Here is a 21,125-nt window from a genome sequence, read left to right as displayed (position 1 = left end):
TTCAGATTTTTAAATGAAAGCATCACAGTAGAAAGCTTATTTGTTTCAGCCAAAGATTGTATTTCCAGCTTTTTATCATATATACTAATAAAACAAACCCTAATAAAATCTAGCTGTAAAATGTAGAATTGTATGTGGCTTGATACTAATATTCTCTCAAAAATGGCATTTCTTCAGGGGTTTTTACAGCAAGAGCTGTAACTCTCACTCTGAAATGTGAAATTCAGACTTCCAGAACAGTATTTTCAGGATCACTTTTTAATGTTGGACTCAGACTTTTCAATACTAAGCCTGACTGATCCTCTAACTAGTGATGACAAATAGAACTAATTGATTTCACCAAGCAAAGCTGAAATGGAATTAATGAATAAACCAAACCCGAGAGCAGTTGCACTGAATATTTCTGAATAGCAAATCATGAAAACTGATACTGATAAGAGAGACAAGTGTCACATGAAAAGGACGGGGCAGAAATGCAAAGATTTCTTATCCCTCTCCTGTATTAATATAAAGTTATTGGCTCTAAGTGCCCTTGGAACAATCAAAGCTTTATGAACCCAGCACTGCCTATCAACCCATGGACAGAACACAGGCTGGAAAGGGTTTTAACCTTCCTATGAGGACCACACTTTAGCCAGGGAAAACTTATTAACTATAAGCATGGCAGAATATCAAAGCTTTATATAACCCAGATCATCCTGTCTGCACCTCAGCTAGAGAGACAACACTGGACAGCACACTGCCTGGAAAGGTCTTTGATACTTAGTTTATGGACCGCACTTAATAGCAAGAAAAATAACTTTCTCTGTATCAGCTCCCGAAAAAACTTTTGTTAATATAAGTATGTGACAATGACTATATGGGTTGCTGAGTCAATGTAAACATTTAGCTGCAGGATTGTATTTAACTGATGACAAAAAACCCCAAAAGAAACCAGCACAAAACACATTCTACATCCAGCAGTATACCCCCCACGACAAACTTAACTAACAGAAGATTACTGACCAGAAACACAACAGCTCAACACCACATTTAAACACACCCAGTAACCCAAAGCAAAAGCAACAGGAAGAATTGAGCTGCTTCCCACTAACATATCTACCTGGTGAGTTATAACAAATTGTAATTAGTAAGCCACAAGAAAACAGAGTAAGAATTGGTTGCTCACCCCTGCAATGCTTGATGGGGTGGGGGGAAACAGGATAGCTTGTAGGTTGTCCTCCCAGAGGTGGTGGAAGCTTTTTTCCCAGTTTTTGTTCATATCCAATCTCTTTTTATACCCTTTTTTCTTTAGGTAGGTTTAGTGACTATAGTCAATAATAGTTTTGGGGGTGATAGACAGATGCCTGAGGGGTGTCACAGGGTGTGGCAAAGAAGGGCCATGTCATTTTCATAACACTCCATTCTTTGGTAACCCCATCAATATGACTTTAGCACTTCTAGGGAGACACTGGGGTCTCTTTGTCCCCTGACAATGGTTCCTGACAGCATCCCTCCAGGGGCTGAGGTGTCCCCCTTAAACCATTATCAGGGATATCACCCCAAGGACAAGTGACACAGGACTTGTCCCAGCAACCATGATGTCAGCGTGACAAGGAGGTCTGTCCTGGGGGAGCCAGGTACAGCTCTCTGATCCATGGGATTCACAGAACCTGTTGGAGGGAGCTTGTGGAGCTTCAATGCTGTTTTAACTGGTTGGGCATTGGCAGAGTCCCCCTCCTCATTCCTTGTGCAGGGACCAAATCTGAGCAGATGCAACTTTTAAAAGAGTTGCCTCTGATTATGCTTTTTTCTGCTTTTCATATTAAGACCTTTCAGAGGGTCCTGTGAAAAACTTTCAGAGATGGGAAAGGAGCCGTAATAGAAGTGAGACTGGGTCAAGGGAATATGGTGAATTAATGAATTCAGAAGTCTGCACCTCCTGCAATTCCAAACTGGGGACATTCAAAGGTGAGACCGTCTGTTAAAGCATCACCTATGACGGAGGTTTTCTCTGCAAGCTGAAGGGTTACCTCTACACTTTTACCTCATTGTCAACTATCTGGTACTATGAGAAACAAGAAAATGTTAACACAGGTTAAGGTTATTTCTGTCTCAACTTACTTGCTATAGTATGTGCTCCGTTCTCTTCCCCATTCGCAGTATTTTCTCCATTTTTTGCTGATCCCTGTTGGTTGGTGGCGGCTGCAGCTGCAGCAGCTGCTGCCTGCTGTTGTGCAAGTTTATCTCTGTAGGCCTGTTGTCTTGTCTGTACCACATCAGGCATCACTGCATCTATCAGTGAGAGAGACTCTATCGGCCTACCATCAAACAAGGTACCATCCTAAATTACAGCAGAGGGAAAAAAACAACAAAAAAAGACAACACTAAGTACAAATTAACATTATGGGCAAAATTTCCAGGAAAAACTATAGCAAAAGTGATTTATACAATAAATACAATAAATGGTGCTGGAAGTGATACCTCATCATTGTGGTGGTCAGGATTGGAATTTTGATCTAAAGCTAAGTGGCCACTATAAATATGCAAAAAAACCACTGCAGGCCTCTGGGAGAGCCCACGGAATCAAAAGTTATTTGCTTTGAGTTTGCTAATTCATCTGCTAAAGCAAAAAATTCTGTAAGCTATCTATGAATATGATTTCAAACTTGAGTGGCTGCAGCAAAATCTAATGGTTTGTTTGAAGAGTGAGCTGCAAACATTGCAACTTGGGTCACTGACTTGTGAAGTTATTCTATCTTATTTGACTAATACTTTCCATAAACATATTATCTGGAGAGTTGACTAGTTTTCTTCCTTTTTTTAAACAGTGCTGGCATGCTTTCAAACAACAAGGAAAAATTTTCTCCTGAAATGGACAAGACCCAGTTAAAAATACCCTTATACATATGCTAGGCCTTTGTAAGGATCTATTTTTAGGAGTCAGAAGGATTCCGTGCAGTAAATATAGGGTCTCTTTCTTCTGTTCTTATCACTTGCTTTATTTTTCTGAGGCTTCCTAAGGGAAAGGATTTGCTTGGAACTATGAAAACGACATATAAACACCAGACATAAGGGAGACTGGAAAGAAAGCAGAATTAGTAGCAAAAAAAAAAAAATTTCCTTCTGTAATCCAACTGACACACAGAAAGGCTGCTAACCTTCCAGGCATAAATAAAAATGGAAATTGAGGGCAAGTGTCTGTAGCATCAGGCAGGAAGATACATAGCTTTCTGTACTGCTGGAATAACCATTTAAACATCAAATTTAATAGATCCTTCTCAAGATGAATTAGTCAGCAGAGGCAAAAGGCAAACTGGCATATACCTTCATCCTTCCTACCATGAATTCAAACCCTCTAATTGGAAACCTGGCCTTTGGGCTCCCATTGCTTCGTTACAACACATTACCCAAACAAGAGCTGCATAGTGCTCCCCCACCTCCCTAGTGCCAGCCTAGGAAAATAAAAAATTAAGAGATTACTTGTCTCAATTATTATGTTATCTCCCTTTTCTGGATGCACTAGAAAATTAAATTAGGGAAAAAGCTCTACAGACAACGGACCTTTAAGCACTGAGCCAGAACACCATGCCTGGTGTTGTGTGGCTGCACTGGGCAGAACCCCTACCCAGTTATGTCACTCCATTCTGGTTCCACCACTGGAGTCATGGTGAACACCAGCAGTAAGGAATCTGAAGTAAAAGTAAATAAATAGGATACAAGAAAGTTAAGAAAGAATACTAACATTCAAACTTACTGCAAGCAAGGACACATTGCTCCTGCAGGCAAAGCCTCCTTACCTCATTAATACTGACTTCTGCCTCTACATACTGCAGACCTTTCTGGATGATGGAAATCAAAGCAGCTGGTGGCACCAGAGCACCATTTATATTAGACTGGCTGATATGGCTCTCTATACCAAAGGTAAATGCTGAATGGGAAAACCCTAAAGACAAGGCAAAGACATCAGAAATGATTTACAGACAGATAATGCTACTTGCTGTACCATGGTAGATCTTCTGTTTACAAACCTGAGCAAATTATACAACATTATAGCACACTTATGAGCTACAAAAAAACACACCAAAACATCTAATATCCCTCATATGTCCCTAATTTAAATATACAGAAAGAGAAATGTTTAAATATAAACATTATCAATTACAGTACCATTGGCAGAATATTTGTGCATGATGCAATACAAACATATAAAATATACAATTCACAACAGCATTTAAACATATTTATATATTCAGAAATTACATATATGTACTGTATCATATATAGCATTTAATTAAAAAATATATATCCAAGACACTAAGACTCACTGTCTGTTTTTACTCAATGATTTGATACCTATGGAAATGAAATGGATCTGTACATGGAACAGAATTCAGCTCACGGTACAGTGCTGTTATAATTGTGTGTGTTTTGGCACTTAGAGCTACATCACCACGGTGCACTGATTAAGAAGTGGCAAATAAGTTACAGAGCAGCACTGGCAGGTGCTTGGTACTTATTTGATCACACTGAAAAACTGAATTTAACCTAGAGAAAAATAGTTATTTCAGCAAATTAACTTTTCTGTCCTGAAATTTTTTCTTAAGCCACTTTATTTTTTCCCTTTTTTCCTGTCATGTAAGTAAGAAGTTTCCTGCAAACTTTCAAATGAAGACGAAACAATTTTGTAAGTTTGGCTTCTGTGACAAAAGCAATCTGCAACAGGAATCAGAACATGTAATAGTTTTCAATAAACTCAGGCAGAACAATGAGTTTCTGCTGTCTTTTGACAAGCAGAGACTGAAAAACTCTGCCATCCTCCACTGCTTCTGGTGCTTCTCTGTCTCAAATTGGAAAGTCCATGAGAAGTGGACATATGTTGCATCAGTCAAGTGCATTTTCAGGAAGCCTGAAGCCACCCACCAGCAATCACTTAACAAAACTAGGAATCAGTAAATGTTGAAACAGCAAAGTAAAATATAAATTATATATGTATCTTACATATATATACACAGACATTAAAGCTGATCTCTTACACTGTTATCTTAAGACTACAGTTTATTTTTGCTTTAATATGCAGACCTCTTTTATGTATTGCTGAGATCATATTCCCTCCTGCCAGCTGACAATCATCACTTGATCATTTACTAGGGCATGCCCTGACTTCCAGTCAGATCTACCCGTGCTAAATGTAGGCTGCGTTAAGCAGTCAGTATCACAGCTGTGAGTAAAAGATGATGTCTCTTACACAGCTTCAGGAATAACCACCACCACAAAACTCCCTGCAGCCATATGGCCACATCTAGAAACCCAAACATGCAACGCACACTCAAACTGCTGATCTGACTGGGTTTGGGAAGCTTTAAAAATAAGGGAACACTGCTGCATTCCTGCTTGTGTTTTACGGACACAGTGTGGATGAACATGACAGGAAAAAGGTTTCTTTTCAAGTCTGACAGTACTGAACTCTTTTACTCTCAAGATACAGGTTTTGGCTAGCCTGGTGGCAAAGGACAAGATCCTCCTGCAGGGAGGGAGGATTTTGGGAACCCAAGACTTATTCCTGTAAAAAATCTGTTCATCTCTATTTAGATTCAAGTGATACGAGTCATACAGTCACAGTTGCCACTTCTTCCTTTGAAGCAGAGCAACATCTGCCCTCCCACGATAACATTAAGGCAAGGAATTCAGCGACACAAGACCAGCTCACAGGAGCACCATCACTCCAAGAACACAGGAAAAAACACCAGTATTTTGCTGATCATTCTATTTCCTTCTTCAAGTAGCCCTGAAGAAAAAGGCGCAAAGTGCCATCATTACCCTGCAGAGCAGTGATCTCCAGGAAAATGCATTTCTAGCAATCGAGTGAGTCCTTGGCTGGTTGACTGCCATCTGAAGACTCCAAATGACTAAATCTGATTAAGTTACAGAAGGTAACTTGGCAGGCATTCATTCTCTTGTTGAGAAGAAATACCAAGAAACAGTTCAGACAAAAGCACATGCCCATTGGCAAAATAACTAAATGAGCCTGTGTTTGCTAAGGCCACTTGCTGATGAAGACCAAATAAATTATGCATTGTTTAATAACCAGAATTGTAAAAACTCACCTGACTCTTGCAAGTATCTATATACCAAGAAGTTAACCTCATCACTGCTTATACTCATCTTTATTCCCAGTTAAACCATGAGGTCACAACAAAGGACACAACCCTGCAAAAAAAAAAAAAAAGTAGGTTAATTAAATATTTCTAGTACCTAATACGTATTTCCCCCCAAAAAAGCTGTGTTTATAAACCAAGTACCTCCCTGGCAGCATAGACAAGGGTTTTATTTTATAATGCAAATAAGTCTACTGGAGTCATTAAAAAGGCATTTGCCTCAACACAACATAAAGGTCAGTAAATTAAATATTGAAGGGCCAGATTCTCAAACAATACAAATTGGTACAGACTAGGGAACTACACTGTTTAATATCAGTACTAAGAAGGCCTCATTTCACAGGTTTTAAAAAATAATCAAGTGACTTTCATCTATTCAACATTATTACTATGGAACACTTTTAAAATGCAGATTTTTCTCTACCTGGCCAGCCAAGACCAAAAACTTGGTTTCACATTGGTGTCCAGGCAAGGTCTCAGTTTTACTTTCTAATCTACTCCAATTTTCAGGTATTCCTCCTCTAGTAAAAAAGATGCAATATGGGCTATAACATGGCGTCTGTTCAAAGCCCAGTTACTTCCACTAAAAATCAGAAAACATCTCAGCCACTAACTTCAGCTTTGCAAAGGAATTCCTGACATTAGAGATGAGCTTTAAACAGACCATTTTTAGTAACATTCCTCTAAGGCTTTCATTCAATGCATCAAAAATATTGATGGATACACATGAATACAGTTTTTCTCTGATTTTATTAACGGCAAATATTTAGCAAGATAAATAACGTATCTGACTGTATATACTTTTGATGACAAACTTTGAAAACCTGAAGCAACGAGAGTGTTTACAACATGATGAGACAGAATACAGTATTTTTTTCTAACTCCTAGTCTCAATTTTGAGAACGTTCTCGTGACTTCTGAATGTTTGCAAACCCTGACCTTTCCAAGTAAACAAGTAAAAACATCAGCTTCCAGAACACATTATGAAATAATGTCCATCTCCCGTTCCTACCATCAGTCCAGCACTTTTCATCAGCAAACCTCCCAGGTTTTTACCCAGCCACCCACCAGCACAATTTCTCCAGTACAGTAACTTGTAGTGGGTGCGACACGGCTGGCAAAGGAAGGTACTCTGATACCCACCCTACTCCACCCCTGCACAGCTCCCAGATGTGCCTGGGGTACAAGGCACATTTGCCAAATTCCAGTATAACTTGAGGGCTCGTTTACTGAGCAGTATGTGAAATTTGATGGCATTTTTAGCCATTTCATGCATTAGCAACCAATTCCACCATGTGCAGGACCAAACACTAATTTATTCAGCTATGTTTTGTTGCCATATGTAGTGCAAATTATCCCTCTTTAAGACTGTTTGTTACAGAGAGTAGGAAGAGGAACAATATTCTCCTTCAGAGAAAAAGGTAATTAACTTTTAAGAGACTCATAAAGGAGCCTTTTTACATTACATACACACACACAAATGGCAGTATTAGTTTCATGAGTCTGTCACTGATTTTTAAAACCTTCTTGCATCACCAAAAAAGATAGATCAAAATGCAGAAATCAGATGAAAGTACTATTTGCCACACAGACAAATCCTGAATTATTAATATAAAGAGGGCTCCCCACTCAAAGCAGAACCGTGGAGATGCCACACAAATTCACCTGACTTGAAAAAAGCGAACGTTTTGTTTGTCTGCCAAAAGTGTTCTTCACCCTGCCCAAATCAAACGAGCCTTATTTTTCCGGGGCTGGTTCCAAGTGTTTTCCACCAGGCTCTGGCAGGGCAGGAGCTGCTGCCCAGCCATCGGGAGGTGGCAGTGCAGCACTGGCTGCAGGACCCCGACAACCAAAAAAAACACAGAAATGCCTTCAGTAATACACACCCTGCCCGATGAGGACCTGAAACTGAAAAGGGAGCAAAAGGGTCCAGTGTTTTACTAAGATACAGCTTCGTCCCCTTTCTCGGAGCTGGTTTGCATTCTCCAAAAGCCCAGTGTGTGTTTCCCCATCCCAGGTCCAGTGTCCACAGATAAGGGATGTGTGGAACTGTGACAAGAAAAAGCACCACCAAACCACCTTCCCTCCCATCCCAAAGCAAAATGTCACACAGAAGACAGCAGAAGTGCAGACAGGAGATGATACAATAATTATTTCCCTTTGACAAGTTGATAGTGGGATGGATTCTGGTTGCCGGGCTTATCCTGCTGACCCGCAAAGTTGCTGTTGTTCCCCCCAAGGAATTCTGTTGCCTCTCCTCCTTCTTGCTCACAGCTTCCTGGGAAACCCCCAGTGGGAATGATCCAAGGCAGCAGCAGCCGAGGGGATGATGGTGAAAAGGAGCAGAGTTGGGATGGAGAGGGGACCCACTGCTCCTGCCAGTGCTCGACATCCACGGCCACCCCTCCCTTCACGCTCAAGTTACAACTTGCCAAGGGTGTCTGCCGAAGGAAAACAGTAATGGGAAAGAAAATAAACCCGCTAACCTACGAACCACGTGAGCTCCATTTTCCCCAGTGCCCAACATGGCCCCAGAGCTCATCTGGGAGGTGACGGAGAGGATTTCTCAGAAGTGGCGTCATGTAAATGGAAACCCAAATAGAGAAGGAAAGGCTGAAAACAAGAAAATTACAGGAAAATTTATCTCTATGTATCCACCCATGCCTGTACACACGTACCCTGCATACTAAGAAATCTAATTCATTAATGCTGCCTTATTTCCCCCAAATCCACTATTTCCATACGCAATCAACTACTTATTTTGGGAACTTAATAGATATGAATATTGCTCTTTATTTTAGATACAGCAATTAAGTCACCAAAAAGAAACAGAAAAAATGACACAAAAATAAGTAGAAGTTACACATAACTCCTATGAGTCAGATTTATAGCTTAATTTGCAAGGGGACAATTAAAAATATCTTAAAATATTTGCAGCTGTATGTCCCAAAATCATTCCGAAAATGTAATGAGATCCTTGAGGCTCTTTTTTTCTGGCCCTTAAAAATATTCCGAGTCTTCCTCAAAACATTCTGTGGAATTATATGGTAAAGCATGATGCACCCACAGTACTGTTTTAGAGCCCATTCTGCCTATAAAGGAAATCTCTCCCACTTGCCTCTACATTTGCTCTCCACCTTGGAGCAGGCGCAGCGCATGCGAGGTTGATTCCTTTCTGGTAAACCAGGATTAAATAAATAAAATACCCCATACCAGGTCAAAAAAGGATGTGCACAAGGACTTACAAACCATGCCCAATTAGCTCATGGGCTTCCAATCCCTGTGATGACACCAGGGTTGACATTCACAACTCAAATCCAAGTCCACTTCAGCAGATCTTCTCAGGCTCAGAGCCCACACCCCCCTGCAAATCTCAGCCATGACACAGTGCCAAGGAAACTGGATTGCAGTGGGAGTGACCAATCACTCTGTTCTCCCTTCACCACCCAAAAACTCCAAACCACAGGCACCGGTTATCTGTAGGATCCCTTCTCAGAGGATGAGCCTGTGGTTTATAACACTGCTGTTCAGTTAGAATCAGTATCCAGGTATCCCAAGTCATTTTTAATTCCTGAACTCCCAAAATTTTAAATTCCTGAACTCCCAAAATTTGTCAGGCATAACACACCAGTCTATACAGACACTGGCCTTAAGATTTCCTCAAAATCAGATCAGGAAAGACAAGCACACGCCTGCACTTTAGACAAACTGACCCACTCGTTCCTTGCCAGGAATTCCGTAAAAACTCATCCGGAAGCTACTTTTTTAAAAGGAAATGAGGTTTCTTTTCCCAGAGACAACTTATCAATTTTGACTGGGCTCCCACATAGCAAAACTGTGCCTGTGTTTCAGTACCTGCCTACCCAACTCAGACAGGGCAGGTCTCACCACAGCACCTCCACCCCTTGAGAACAATTCACACACTTCAAAATTTGGGTAAAATTTACAAGTAAAATCCGTTAATAAGGAGATCAAATTCTACTCTCACCAACACCAGATCTGCAGGCTAATGGGTACCCAATGGTGCAAATCTGCTTGTAGTTCTGACAAATCATTATTCCACTCTGCTTGTTTATTATAGCCTGTGCTCCTCTTCCAGGTTCATGCCAAATGCTGGAGAACAGATGCTGCCCGATATGGCTCCTGGCCTAATAGATTTTTTTGTTGTTTTGGGGTTTTTTTTCAGACAAACCTGAACTGGCAGAGAAAGTTTATACGTAAGATTAGCACTCTGTATCTCTTAATCACCATTTGATAACATATACTGGATTTACACTACAATTAGAGTTATTGTATCATCAAATAACAGCCCAAGAAAGTGGTATTTTATGCAGTTGTAGGAGGGCTCTAACACATCCTCACTAGGTAGGATAACAGGAAAACCTGGCATGCTGCTGTGAATAATAATTCCCCAAAACATAGAGATCATTAGTTTGATACCAAATATGAGATGTTAAAGGGAGCAGCTAATGCTCTGGGTAGCTCTGAAAAATCCTTAATGTTCAGATACAGAGAGACTGCTACATTTATCCATGGAAAACAGAAATCTGGCTACAGAAACAATAAATCCCCTACAACAGAAATATTGCCACTAGAGCTTTTATTCTTTCCTCTTTTGCAGGAAATCCGGACAAATATTTTGTTAGTATGCGTGCACACAATGACACCATTTTATTAATTGTTGCTTAAGAGTCTTCCTTGTTTTAATGATCATGATAATTAAAAAATAAAAGGCAGATTATGTGACCCAACCTAAGAAAGTGCAGTTTTTTCATTCCACCCAAAAAAAATGATTACACCTACAAATCCTTTGGGACACTTTATTACCATTCCACCTTACATTTTGATCAGTTCTCTTAAAAATATATTTAATTACTGCACACAATTGCTCTTTGTTATGTTTTGCAGCAAACACTGATCCCTCAGCCAGGCAAACCTGCCCTCGACAGCTCTGCGATCGCTGTCACGGTGACTCTGGTGACAGACGATCCCTGTAGCCCAGGAAAGTGCTGATACACTGAACTCCACCGCTCCTCCAACTGTATCCAGGTTGATTAAGACAGTGAGGCACCAGTGCCCCCAGTCTGCGATGATTTATCAACTTGGACGTGCTGAATGAAGTGCAAAGGCTGCTATTTCAATCCAGCCACTCTGACCAGGCAAACTCCTGGATGTGTGAGGTTTCAGCAGGGCTTCATTCAGATACCAAAGCCACCACAGGAGCAGCTTCGCAGAAGTGCAGTTTTAATAAAGGGCCCCACAAAATGCCCTTCCTGGTGGCTGCTGTTCTACTAAAGCATTTTCCAAAGGCTCTTCCCTGAGACATGGTGAGTCTACCTCAAATGGCTGCTGAACTTCCTAAGACTACGTCCAAAGAGGAGTTCTGTAAAGCCCTTTAGAAACACTTTATAAAGGAAAACTTGTGATATAAACTAGTGGTTCAAGCATTCAGTGAATGACCCATGTTCCTGTGTAAGACTTTATTAGACACCAATTTCAACCAAAATGAACATTTTCTCACTCTTTAGAAAGAAGAAAAAGTTTTCTTCAACTGGATCACCTACTTGCTTTAAACACTCCTGTTTGCTCCTTCACATCATCACTTAAGAGATGGGGCCAGTACTGTATTGGGCACAATACAAATGATCCCTTAGTAAACTTCTCCCACACCTGACAATCTGCAGGTGGGAATTCTTTTTAATGTTCTGAATTCAAAGAAAAACATTTTTTAATATGGATGCATAAGTGGTTTTTTCATAGTATTTCAAAATAAAGTTCTCATTTTCTGAATTTTTACCTGTCTCTCTAAATTGCCATAATCTAAATGTGCCCTTTATTAAAGATTCAATAATACATGTCAAATGTGAACCTGCATAAAAAATTATCTGTATTTCTATCTTATGAACATTCTTAAAGATTTCTTATATGATCAGACTTTGATGGTTTTCCTTCTAGCAATTTGAATCAAGACATGCTTCTCATGTTCATCTTTTAATTCTACTGCTTTGCTTTTAATCAAGAATACAGCTTAATTTCTGAATACTAAAAGAATAACTTTTCCTTTCCTAATCTGAATTATCTTCCTTAGCTCTGGTGATAAATATTTGTATTCTGTACTTCAGCCTTAGTGACCTAATTTATGGCAACAATCTCTGTCTTTTCATGCCAATTTGAGAGTATGAAGCATACAGGATGACAAAGCCAGACTGAAATTTTCTGAAGAAAAAGAATTACAACCCTGAAAGGCAAAAGAAGGAAAAAAAACAAAACCCACAACAGAACAAAAAAAAAACAACCACCCAAAACCTTGGCTAAAAATATGTTACTGTCTACTTATCTGAGTATTCAGTCCTGAGTACTGCTACAAAATATGCTGCAGATGAAGCCCATTTGTTGGTTTTGCCTAGAGCAAAGTAGTATTTAATTACTGAACTCCAAATCTCCTCCCCAAAGTCACATGCTGGGTGACCCAGGAGGCTGGGATTCCGGATGTTACAGCAGAGTCACAACTGACAATATATCAGTATTCTGTTTCCAGGGCCACGGCTAAAAAGTTGCAAATTTCTGTATTTTCTAGTGTTAAAAAAACATCTTCCTGGACAGCTATAGGGAATCTTGCAGTGATTCTTGGCAGCCATATTTTGTAATCCCCTGGGCTGACTAAAGAAATGGGAATATTATTTCTGGTACTGACACTATTCAACACCCTCTAGGTTCTTTTTTTTTTCTTACATTGTTACAGTGCAACAACAGAAGAAATTGTGTCTGGGGGAGACTTTTCTCCTTATTTCCTCTAAGAGAATATCAAAGAGGTATTGTATGCTAACATTTTAAAGACTTTTCAACTATTTGGGTAACAATGAAAATAGACATAGATTGACTACGTAATCTCCAGAGGTCCCTTCCAACTCCGACCATTCTGTTGATTCTATAACATTTCTTTCCAGGCACAACTCTCCTGCATGACAATTACAACCCTGCTGAAATGCAGATAGTTCTGATACATCTTTCTGCAGATGAAAAATACATTATTCCTATCAAACTTAAAAGCCAAACTCAGCTGTTCAGAATATGCACCAAATACACAGTAAAACCACCATAAGTAAGTACTTCATCCCTCCCTGACTCCCCCCAAGATCCCAAGCCTGTGCATCTCATTTGGTGAAGGCTTTTAGTCACAGAGCTCAAGCCCATTGATGCAGACAAATTAGGTTTAAATGAAAACTGTCCAGATGTATTAGTTCAAAAGTTGAACCACCATCCTCTTCCAATACTTAAATAATTTTCAGAATACACCAGGAAATTTAACTGAACATTATGGAATTCTCTTTGAACAAACATCTAATCCAGAGCAAAGATATTTTTTAGAAAAGAACCTGTGGCTTGATGGGATGACCTTCATGGTGGACAGATGCTCATGGCAGCAAAATTGGAAATGTAGCATTTCTAAAACTGATTAGGAAGTGATAGCTGCTCAGTGATGACCCAAATTAGCACAGTCACCAGGGGAAGCAGCAATATTGGTTTGGCCAGTGTGGATTCCTTCAAGCTGACCTGCAAGTCCAGCTTCCAGGCCCAGTATGCTAAATATACCTATCCCTGTAACAGAGAGGGAACCACCAGACAAATGCTTGGTAATGCTCCCAGGGAGAAGAGACACCTGTCCATGTCTCCCTCAAAAGGGCAAATCTTCTTCCTAGAGGGGCCATCTCAGGAACAGGGTAACGTCAAGTTACCTGTGGAGCTTCTGTTCTTAGGCCCTGAGAAGGATGTCCCTTTAGACAGAGTAACAGTATTTATTGAAATTAGGTATTGCTGAAGTAAAGACTTCTGCAATCAAAGTTTTAGACCCTGCCTCAAGAGACTTTGTGAAATTGTTCAATGGCTTTACTAAGCACTAAAATAGCAGTCTGCTAATACTTGCTGGATCTAGACACAGAACAGCTGCTGGAATCACGTCCAACAAAGGTGAAAACTGGAAGAAACCTCATCTGCAACGTTGTTTAAAATCCCAGATATGCCTCCTCGGCAGGCACCCAGTTTTAAGCATGCAACTACACAACTGCTAATCTCCTGTGCTTCATTAAAGCCCTCGCAAAAAAATTAATTATGGATGGATGTGGTAGCACACCCATTAATCCTCAGATCAAATTCTGTAAAAAATTCTGAGAAAATAATGGATTGAGAAGAGCCCTTAAGACAGTCAAAACGAGCCCTCTCAAGGGCTTCTGGTGAAACTAAGGTGGAGAGGGGCAACGTTCAAAAATGTTCTTCTATTTGTGAACATGCACTGCGGAAATTAAACTCAAGTACTATGGCTGAAGCTTTTTGATCAAGAACCTGTAGAAATTAAACAGTTAAACAGGGTTAAAGACCTCCATACCATGCTAAGTTTCTGCTCTCTGCTGATTTATTCTCATTTTTCACTGCTGGAAAACCCACTGAACAATGTGGCCTGCAAGTCCAATCAGGAACATTCCATTTTTTCCAATACGTTGTTCCTGATGTTCCCACAATAGATCATTCAGGGCTCTAAGGGACTGTGTCAATTGAACTGAATGATGTGGTCGCCTGCTGGTACATAAATGCAAAAGCAAAGCTGAGGGGGTTTATTTTCAAAACAGGAGACATTGATCCTGTGACAATGTTCCATTACCCCGACTTTATTTCTATTAGAGACAGTGATTACATCTACATCAATTGCTTGAGCTGATGGATATTGGTGCACTAACAGTGACACAGTTTTTCACTGCCCTGGATGCTGATGGCTTACAAAATAAGATTCATTCTGAGCTCAAACTAATGCTATTTATTTGTCTATGGAAAGCTACTGAAATTTGGGCATTCTTTCGTAATTAGTCACTTTTCAACTGCCTACGGTTCAGGGGCTTTTGTGTGTTCTGTACATCTTATTGTGGAACAGTGATTAGTGACCACGTAGCTTTGCCTGAATTTTATTTTTATGATTAAAATATTTACACTGCTACCTGATGTCAGTGGTTCTCAGAGGCATCTGTGGAAAGGGATTTCTACACTCCTACAACAGCAGCCTGTTCTTCTCTAGGGATTTTTTCATACAGCTGCATGGACTCCTATTCCATTTTCCTGTACTGTCACCCTTGTGCAGTTTCCATCCACTGCACTTGCTCTCTTTCCCAAGCTGGTGATCCATCTTCCAGCTTTCATCTCTTGATCTGACATACGATCTCGAGCCTGTGGTCACGCATTGGCCCTGGTTTTCACCTCCTCACTGCACTGCGTACACGTTCTCTGCACTCCCAAATCCATCTCTTCATCAAGAGAGCTCAGACTTTATCTGTAACTTCCTTCACCAATTTCTTTTGCCTCATTCTTCTTTTGCTGCTTTTCCATTACCTCACTGAGTTGCTAACATTTCTCACAAATAAATTCTGCTGGTTGAAAAAAAAAATCATCAACAACAGTGTTCCAACTAAACCCCGTTCATTTTATTTATCCTTGTTTGTTTAACCTTGTGCCCTGAGTCATGTCCTGAAGTGCCTGCAGGAGAAAAGCCTTTGTCTGACTCATGTCAGTGCATTTCCCGCAGTGGGTTCCCTCATTCTTGATAAGGAAGAGTTTTCAATGCTGCCATAACAACAACAAATCGAGGTGATTTGGAGGTAGCCCCGTGCAGAGCAGCAGCACAGAACCACCCAGAATGAACAGCATCTGGACCAGTGCAGAAACTGGGACCAGAGCACACCTGCCAAAGCCAACCAGCATCTTCTCCTGAACCCTCTGCACCAGGAACACATCTACATATACAGCAGGGAGGTTGGGCACCTCCTTGCTCAAGCCCATTCCATAATGCTACATGGAATTATTGCATAGCCAAAAGTAAATCAAACAAACTCCAAATTCTGCTCTGTGGTGTGACTTGGTACTTGTGAGGCTGAGCCTGCAGGGACCGGAGCAGCCTTTGCCTGTTTTGAGAGCATCCAGCTGCACATCAGGGAATTCCGGCAGGGTCCAGGTTTTCAAATAGTGGCCACCACGGCCTCACAGTTTTGCAAAAGAATTTTTTGTGAAACATGAGATTTTTAGGTTTAATTAAGATTAGTATCATTACTCAGGTAATTATCCAAAATTACTGCACATGGCAGAAGTACCAGTTTTGGGAAGTGGTTCATCTTTCCTACTGAATGATCGAAGGAAAACTAAAAAGTAAACACACTTATATTGTTCTGGGCACGGACAGCTCCATGAACATGACCTTTCCCAACAAAGGATCCACTCACTCATTTGCCCTGCCCTTTGTGTATGAGCCTCAACACGCTCACCTCAGCTTTTTCAGTTCCTACAAAGCTATTTTCAAGTGCAGGTGTTATTTTCAGCACGGAATTTGACAGAACTACTCTATAAATAATACTGACCACATAAATGGAGCAAGAGAAGCATTTCCTGTGGTCGAAAACCCAGGGAAAGATGCTCTGTGTGTGTATGTGAGCATCTTCCCTGACTCCTACAGTATTTCAGAAAAGATCAGGGATTATCAGGCACAGCACAACTTCTGAAGTGCTGGTGATATAAATATATGAAAAAAAAGACAGTAATGAGGTGCTCAGTTCACAGAACAGGTGAAGAGGCTTTGATCTATTCTAAACGCAAATAAACCCAGCTTATTTCCCCATTGTTAAGCCTGGTCTTTTATGCCTTTCCCATGAGAAAAGAAGTTTTGGAATTATGTACTCTGGCAGCATCTAGTTTGGGAATAACAAATAATTTTTCTGAAATTCCTTTGTGAGTGCATGAAAGCTGCCAATTCTTTTCCTGAGGCAGATGTCTTGTTGAATAGTAACAGTTCTGAGCCCTGTGTTTCTGAATATGAAGGATGAAATGCAAAACCCCTCTAAGGAAATACCATAATAAGGTGAAAAAAAGAGAAAAAACCCCAACCTAACAACCTCACAGGACACAGAGAAGATCCTTCAGTTACAAGTTATTAAAATTTCAAGTCAGGAAAATATAAACTGTTAACAAGGAAAGATAAAATTTCCAGCTTTAGTGGCTCTTAATCAAGAGCAACTGCATCAGAACCTGCTACTGACTGAAGGGGAGGCCAGATTTACTTCTTGGTTTTTAGATTTGGGATGAAGAAAAAGCAAAGATTGCCCTTTGGATAGAGAAAAAAATAATTAATTATATTAACAATGTAGGGGTTTGTTGTGGGTTTGTTTTTTATTTTTAATACAAAACCTTGAATACTTCTGACTACCTGGGACAAGACCAGTATTACTCATGAGCCATGGACTGATGGCAAACAGGCACATTGGTATTTATGAGCTTTCGTAGTAGAAATACACTGTGCTTTAGACAAGTTTTTCTCCATTAAGCCAGATATTAAACATGTTGAGAATCTAACTGCAGTTTGGCTGAAAAATTTGGTATTGAAAATATGTGCTAACATTCATCATATTTAATGTTCAAAGTTCTCTACAGCCATGAAAGAGATCCTAAAGCCTGAAATAAATTAAATGTAAACTGACAAGTTCTTTCTACCTCCAAGACATTCACCTCAAAAGATTTAAAGAGATGAAACTCACGACTGACTGCAGCTTTATGCATGAATGGAGAGTTTTAAAGAAAGCTTAAGAAAGTTTACCCTCAGATTAAAAACTCAACTCTTTGCTTTACCCAAGCATTTTCACATCCAGTCCTGTTCACTGAAATGAGCCTAAGAGAACCTGCAGGTAAATACCCATTACAGGTTCAGGATCTCAAAAAGGAAAAAAAAAACCCAATCAAAACACCCCCACGCTTCTGCAATTGGTCATATGAAGGTAAAAACAGAACAACATGTGAAGAATCTACATTAGGGATGTCTACTCACACTCCTCCACACTATCCCTGCCTCCCTAGGTTGCATATCTGAAAAAAAAGCCTCATTTCCTCATGCCAATGCCACCTACAACACTACTTTACCTTATTCCTAAATAAAACTAAATGTAACATCAGTATTAAAAAGTGCAAACCACAGCTCTCAGTCTTTAAAAAGCCTTTATGGAACTACAGCACATTTTTGTACAAGAACAATCAAATTGCAGTGTCTGAGGACAAATGACTGAAATCAGTGACCAGCGTAAAAAAGGTCAAGTACAAAAGGGCAGTATGAAACTATCTTCATCTAGGTTTTATTTGTTTAATTAAAGAACAATTAGCAGGGGAAGAAACTAAATCTGAGATTCCTTGGGAAAAAAAAAGAGATACTAATTAAAGTGAATTTAAAGCTTACAAATTTATTTTAGAAAAAGGACCACTGAATTGCTTCACGAACCAACTGTATTTACTTTGGCACCTCAAGATTTAATTTCAGGTGAACTTTGAAATTAGGTAGCCAAATTTTCCAGAAGCACTTAGATCACTCAGAAGTCTTATCGGAATTATTTCTAATGAAGAACAGGATGTGAAGTACTTGCCTTTTCTGGCTTCCTAACACCAAGATGCGTCTCTTAGAGAAACATGAAATAAATTAAGAAACAAACACTGTCTGACAAACATTATTTTTGGTATTCAAAGAGGCAAAGCTCCTCTTGGCTGTGAAGCATAATTCAAATATTACAGTGGGAGTTTAATACCCTTGATCTCAGCCCTGCTGTGGACACTGGGCAGGGCCACTCATGACGAGCGGGACCGAGCGCAGCCGCAGACACTGCGCAGTGATGGTGATTCATTCGTCTTGGGCGGTGACACAGCACCATCAGCACACTCATCCTATTTTCTACTTACAACATAAAGTAACAGAAATGTGAGGCCAGTGTAAAATTCCCATTTCTCTTTCATTGCAGTACATACTAACCTGCAATACAGGTGTGATCTATCATGAGGTAATAGAGAAATAAAGCAACAGCCACACAAGCAACATCTCGGAGCTGCAGCACCAGCTGAGGCAGCAAGGATGGTGTGTGTGCCTGAGGCAGCCCAGAGTGGGTTACAAGGGCTGTGGCAGCAGGTCAGGAGGGTAGAGGACTGTTTACTGTTATGAAATAAAAGACTGGGCATTCCTGGGCCACCATTCCATTCTTGTTGGTCTCTCAGGACTGTCACTGCCTCCCACACACAGTGACAGAGGCAGTGACAGGAGGCAGTGAGGTGACAACCAAAGGATGACAGAGGCAGTGCAGTGACTTGGCCAGTCCACCTCTGAGGCTGGACACTCAACTGCACAACCTGCTGAGCTGCAGCCACAGGACCCTCACCAGGACAGGGGTAGCTCCAACAAAAACACTTTGTCCCCAGTACCTCAGCAACAGGGACCAGATTGTGTTCCAAGCCTGCAAACACCTCTTTGCTTAATTTACACAATTTTCAGTTTCTCCTACAGCAGCCACCTTCAATGCAAACATTAAATCTCTGCATCTCTTAAGTCCTACTCTGCACCACACCTCCAATCTGACTGTGGAAGTTGTCATGAGCAGAAACTGTATGTCTAGGTGTTAGTGCTATGCATTTTGGCAGAGAACATCTCCATCTATATTAGCTATACCCAAAGTTCAATGAGAAATAGTATTGATTTCTCCCTTCAAGCATATATATTTGATGAATCACTCACTCATGCCTCCAGAGGTTGTCTAGGCATTAAGCTGGTCTGCCTTCTGCCTTCAAGATCTGCTTATTTTCTCTCTAAATGAAGCTGTGTCAAGGGTCTTTTGGCACAACATTAAGAACAGCATATATGCTGAGCTGATATGCCTGGAATACATGGAAAAGACATGCAATACCGTCATCATCCCTGACCAGATTTTCCATACCCTGCAGTGTATCCTTTTTTTTGTTGTTGTTCTTTCTTTTTGTTATGGGTTCACCTAGGTGGGCCTAGATTTGGGCTCTGAAGTGTGGACTAGGCCGGAGCTGTCAGCTGACTTGAGCTGGGCTGAGCTAACAGCTGACCTCTTCTAGCCAGTAAGTTTGTATTCCATACCACATTATGACATCATCTCCAGGGAAGCAGGAACCAGTGTGGGAGTGGTTAAGGCATTTGCTTCTCAGCCCTCCTCTTGGGAGGACGCACGATGCTGTCCCAGGGGGGATGGAGAGGACCAGGCCCACCACTGGCTCACAGGGTACCTCAGGAAAGTAAAATGTGTTCTTCTGGGTCTCTCCTTTCTGCTTGGGTTTGTCTCCCTGGGGAATAAGCTTTTTCTTAAGTAATGTGTAGTTAGGACAGTAGAATTTGTGTGTTCGTTAAGAAGTTGAGGTGGGGAACTTGTTGTTGTAGACTTGTGTGAGTGTATATTTGTACTCTCTTCTAATTGTCTCTTTCTTTCTGTGAAAAATATATGTAGATTTAGTATAAATGCAGTTTGAAGTGTTTTTTTCTTTCCCCTCTCTTTTCCTCCCTTTCCCTGGTGTTAGGAGGGAGGCTTTTCTCTCTGTGCTTGGGGGGGTTGGCAGTTGCTTATCTCAAACCAAGACACTTTTTAAACTGGGAACCTTTCCAATATCTGAATCATCAAAACCAGTTTTTTTCTTTTACAGTATGCCCTGAAAAATAAAAACAAGCTTCTTTCCTTGCCTGTAGAAAATGGAATATTTTACCTAACCCAGATTATCCTAGACGAAGAACAACTTTGAATGAATGCCAAGTTTTGGTACTTCATCAGTGCTGAAGTCTAGAGGCATATTTATAGTACTGTAAAGGAAAAATTCCCAGAGATTTCATGCACACGCCTGCCATAGCACAGCCCCAGTTGGCTCCTGCACATTGCAAAGTCACCTGTATCTCTAAAAGCAATCACATTTAAGATTAAAGTAGTGTACCAAATGTTCCTTTTGATAATTTGGCACTGTACAGAGCTCTGACTAATAAAAGGAGCCTGAACACACCTATAGGAGAATATTTAGCAAGATTCAAAAAATTTACTAAAACACAGTTTAAAAGAATAGTATTTTGCTTTTCTGTAGAGCACATGGGAGATAAAAAAGCTACAATAAAACAGCCCGTGGTACACAAAATTTTTGTTTTGTGAA

The 21,125-nt window shown here is 40.4% G+C and overlaps 1 protein-coding gene across 5 annotated transcripts in view; it reads right to left on the bottom strand.

Annotated features, from left to right (window-relative positions):
• Positions 1-21,125, bottom strand: part of TBL1XR1 (TBL1X/Y related 1) — a 112,625-nt gene that overhangs the window by 17,357 nt on the left and 74,143 nt on the right. For all 5 annotated transcript variants that reach the window (XM_071566066.1, XM_071566067.1, XM_071566068.1 and 2 more), the window contains 3 exons: positions 6,087-6,189; positions 3,780-3,925; positions 2,104-2,323 (listed from right to left, as the gene is read on the bottom strand). In XM_071566066.1, the coding sequence (XP_071422167.1) occupies positions 2,104-2,323; positions 3,780-3,925; positions 6,087-6,144 (424 nt within the window). In that variant the 5' untranslated portion in view covers positions 6,145-6,189. The remainder of the gene's footprint in view (positions 1-2,103; positions 2,324-3,779; positions 3,926-6,086; positions 6,190-21,125) is intronic.

The sequence above is a fragment of the Pithys albifrons genome, chromosome 11, assembly GCF_047495875.1.
Source record: "Pithys albifrons albifrons isolate INPA30051 chromosome 11, PitAlb_v1, whole genome shotgun sequence".
In the NCBI taxonomy this organism is placed as follows: domain Eukaryota; kingdom Metazoa; phylum Chordata; class Aves; order Passeriformes; family Thamnophilidae; genus Pithys; species Pithys albifrons.
This window is presented reverse-complemented; position numbering and strand designations above follow the sequence as displayed.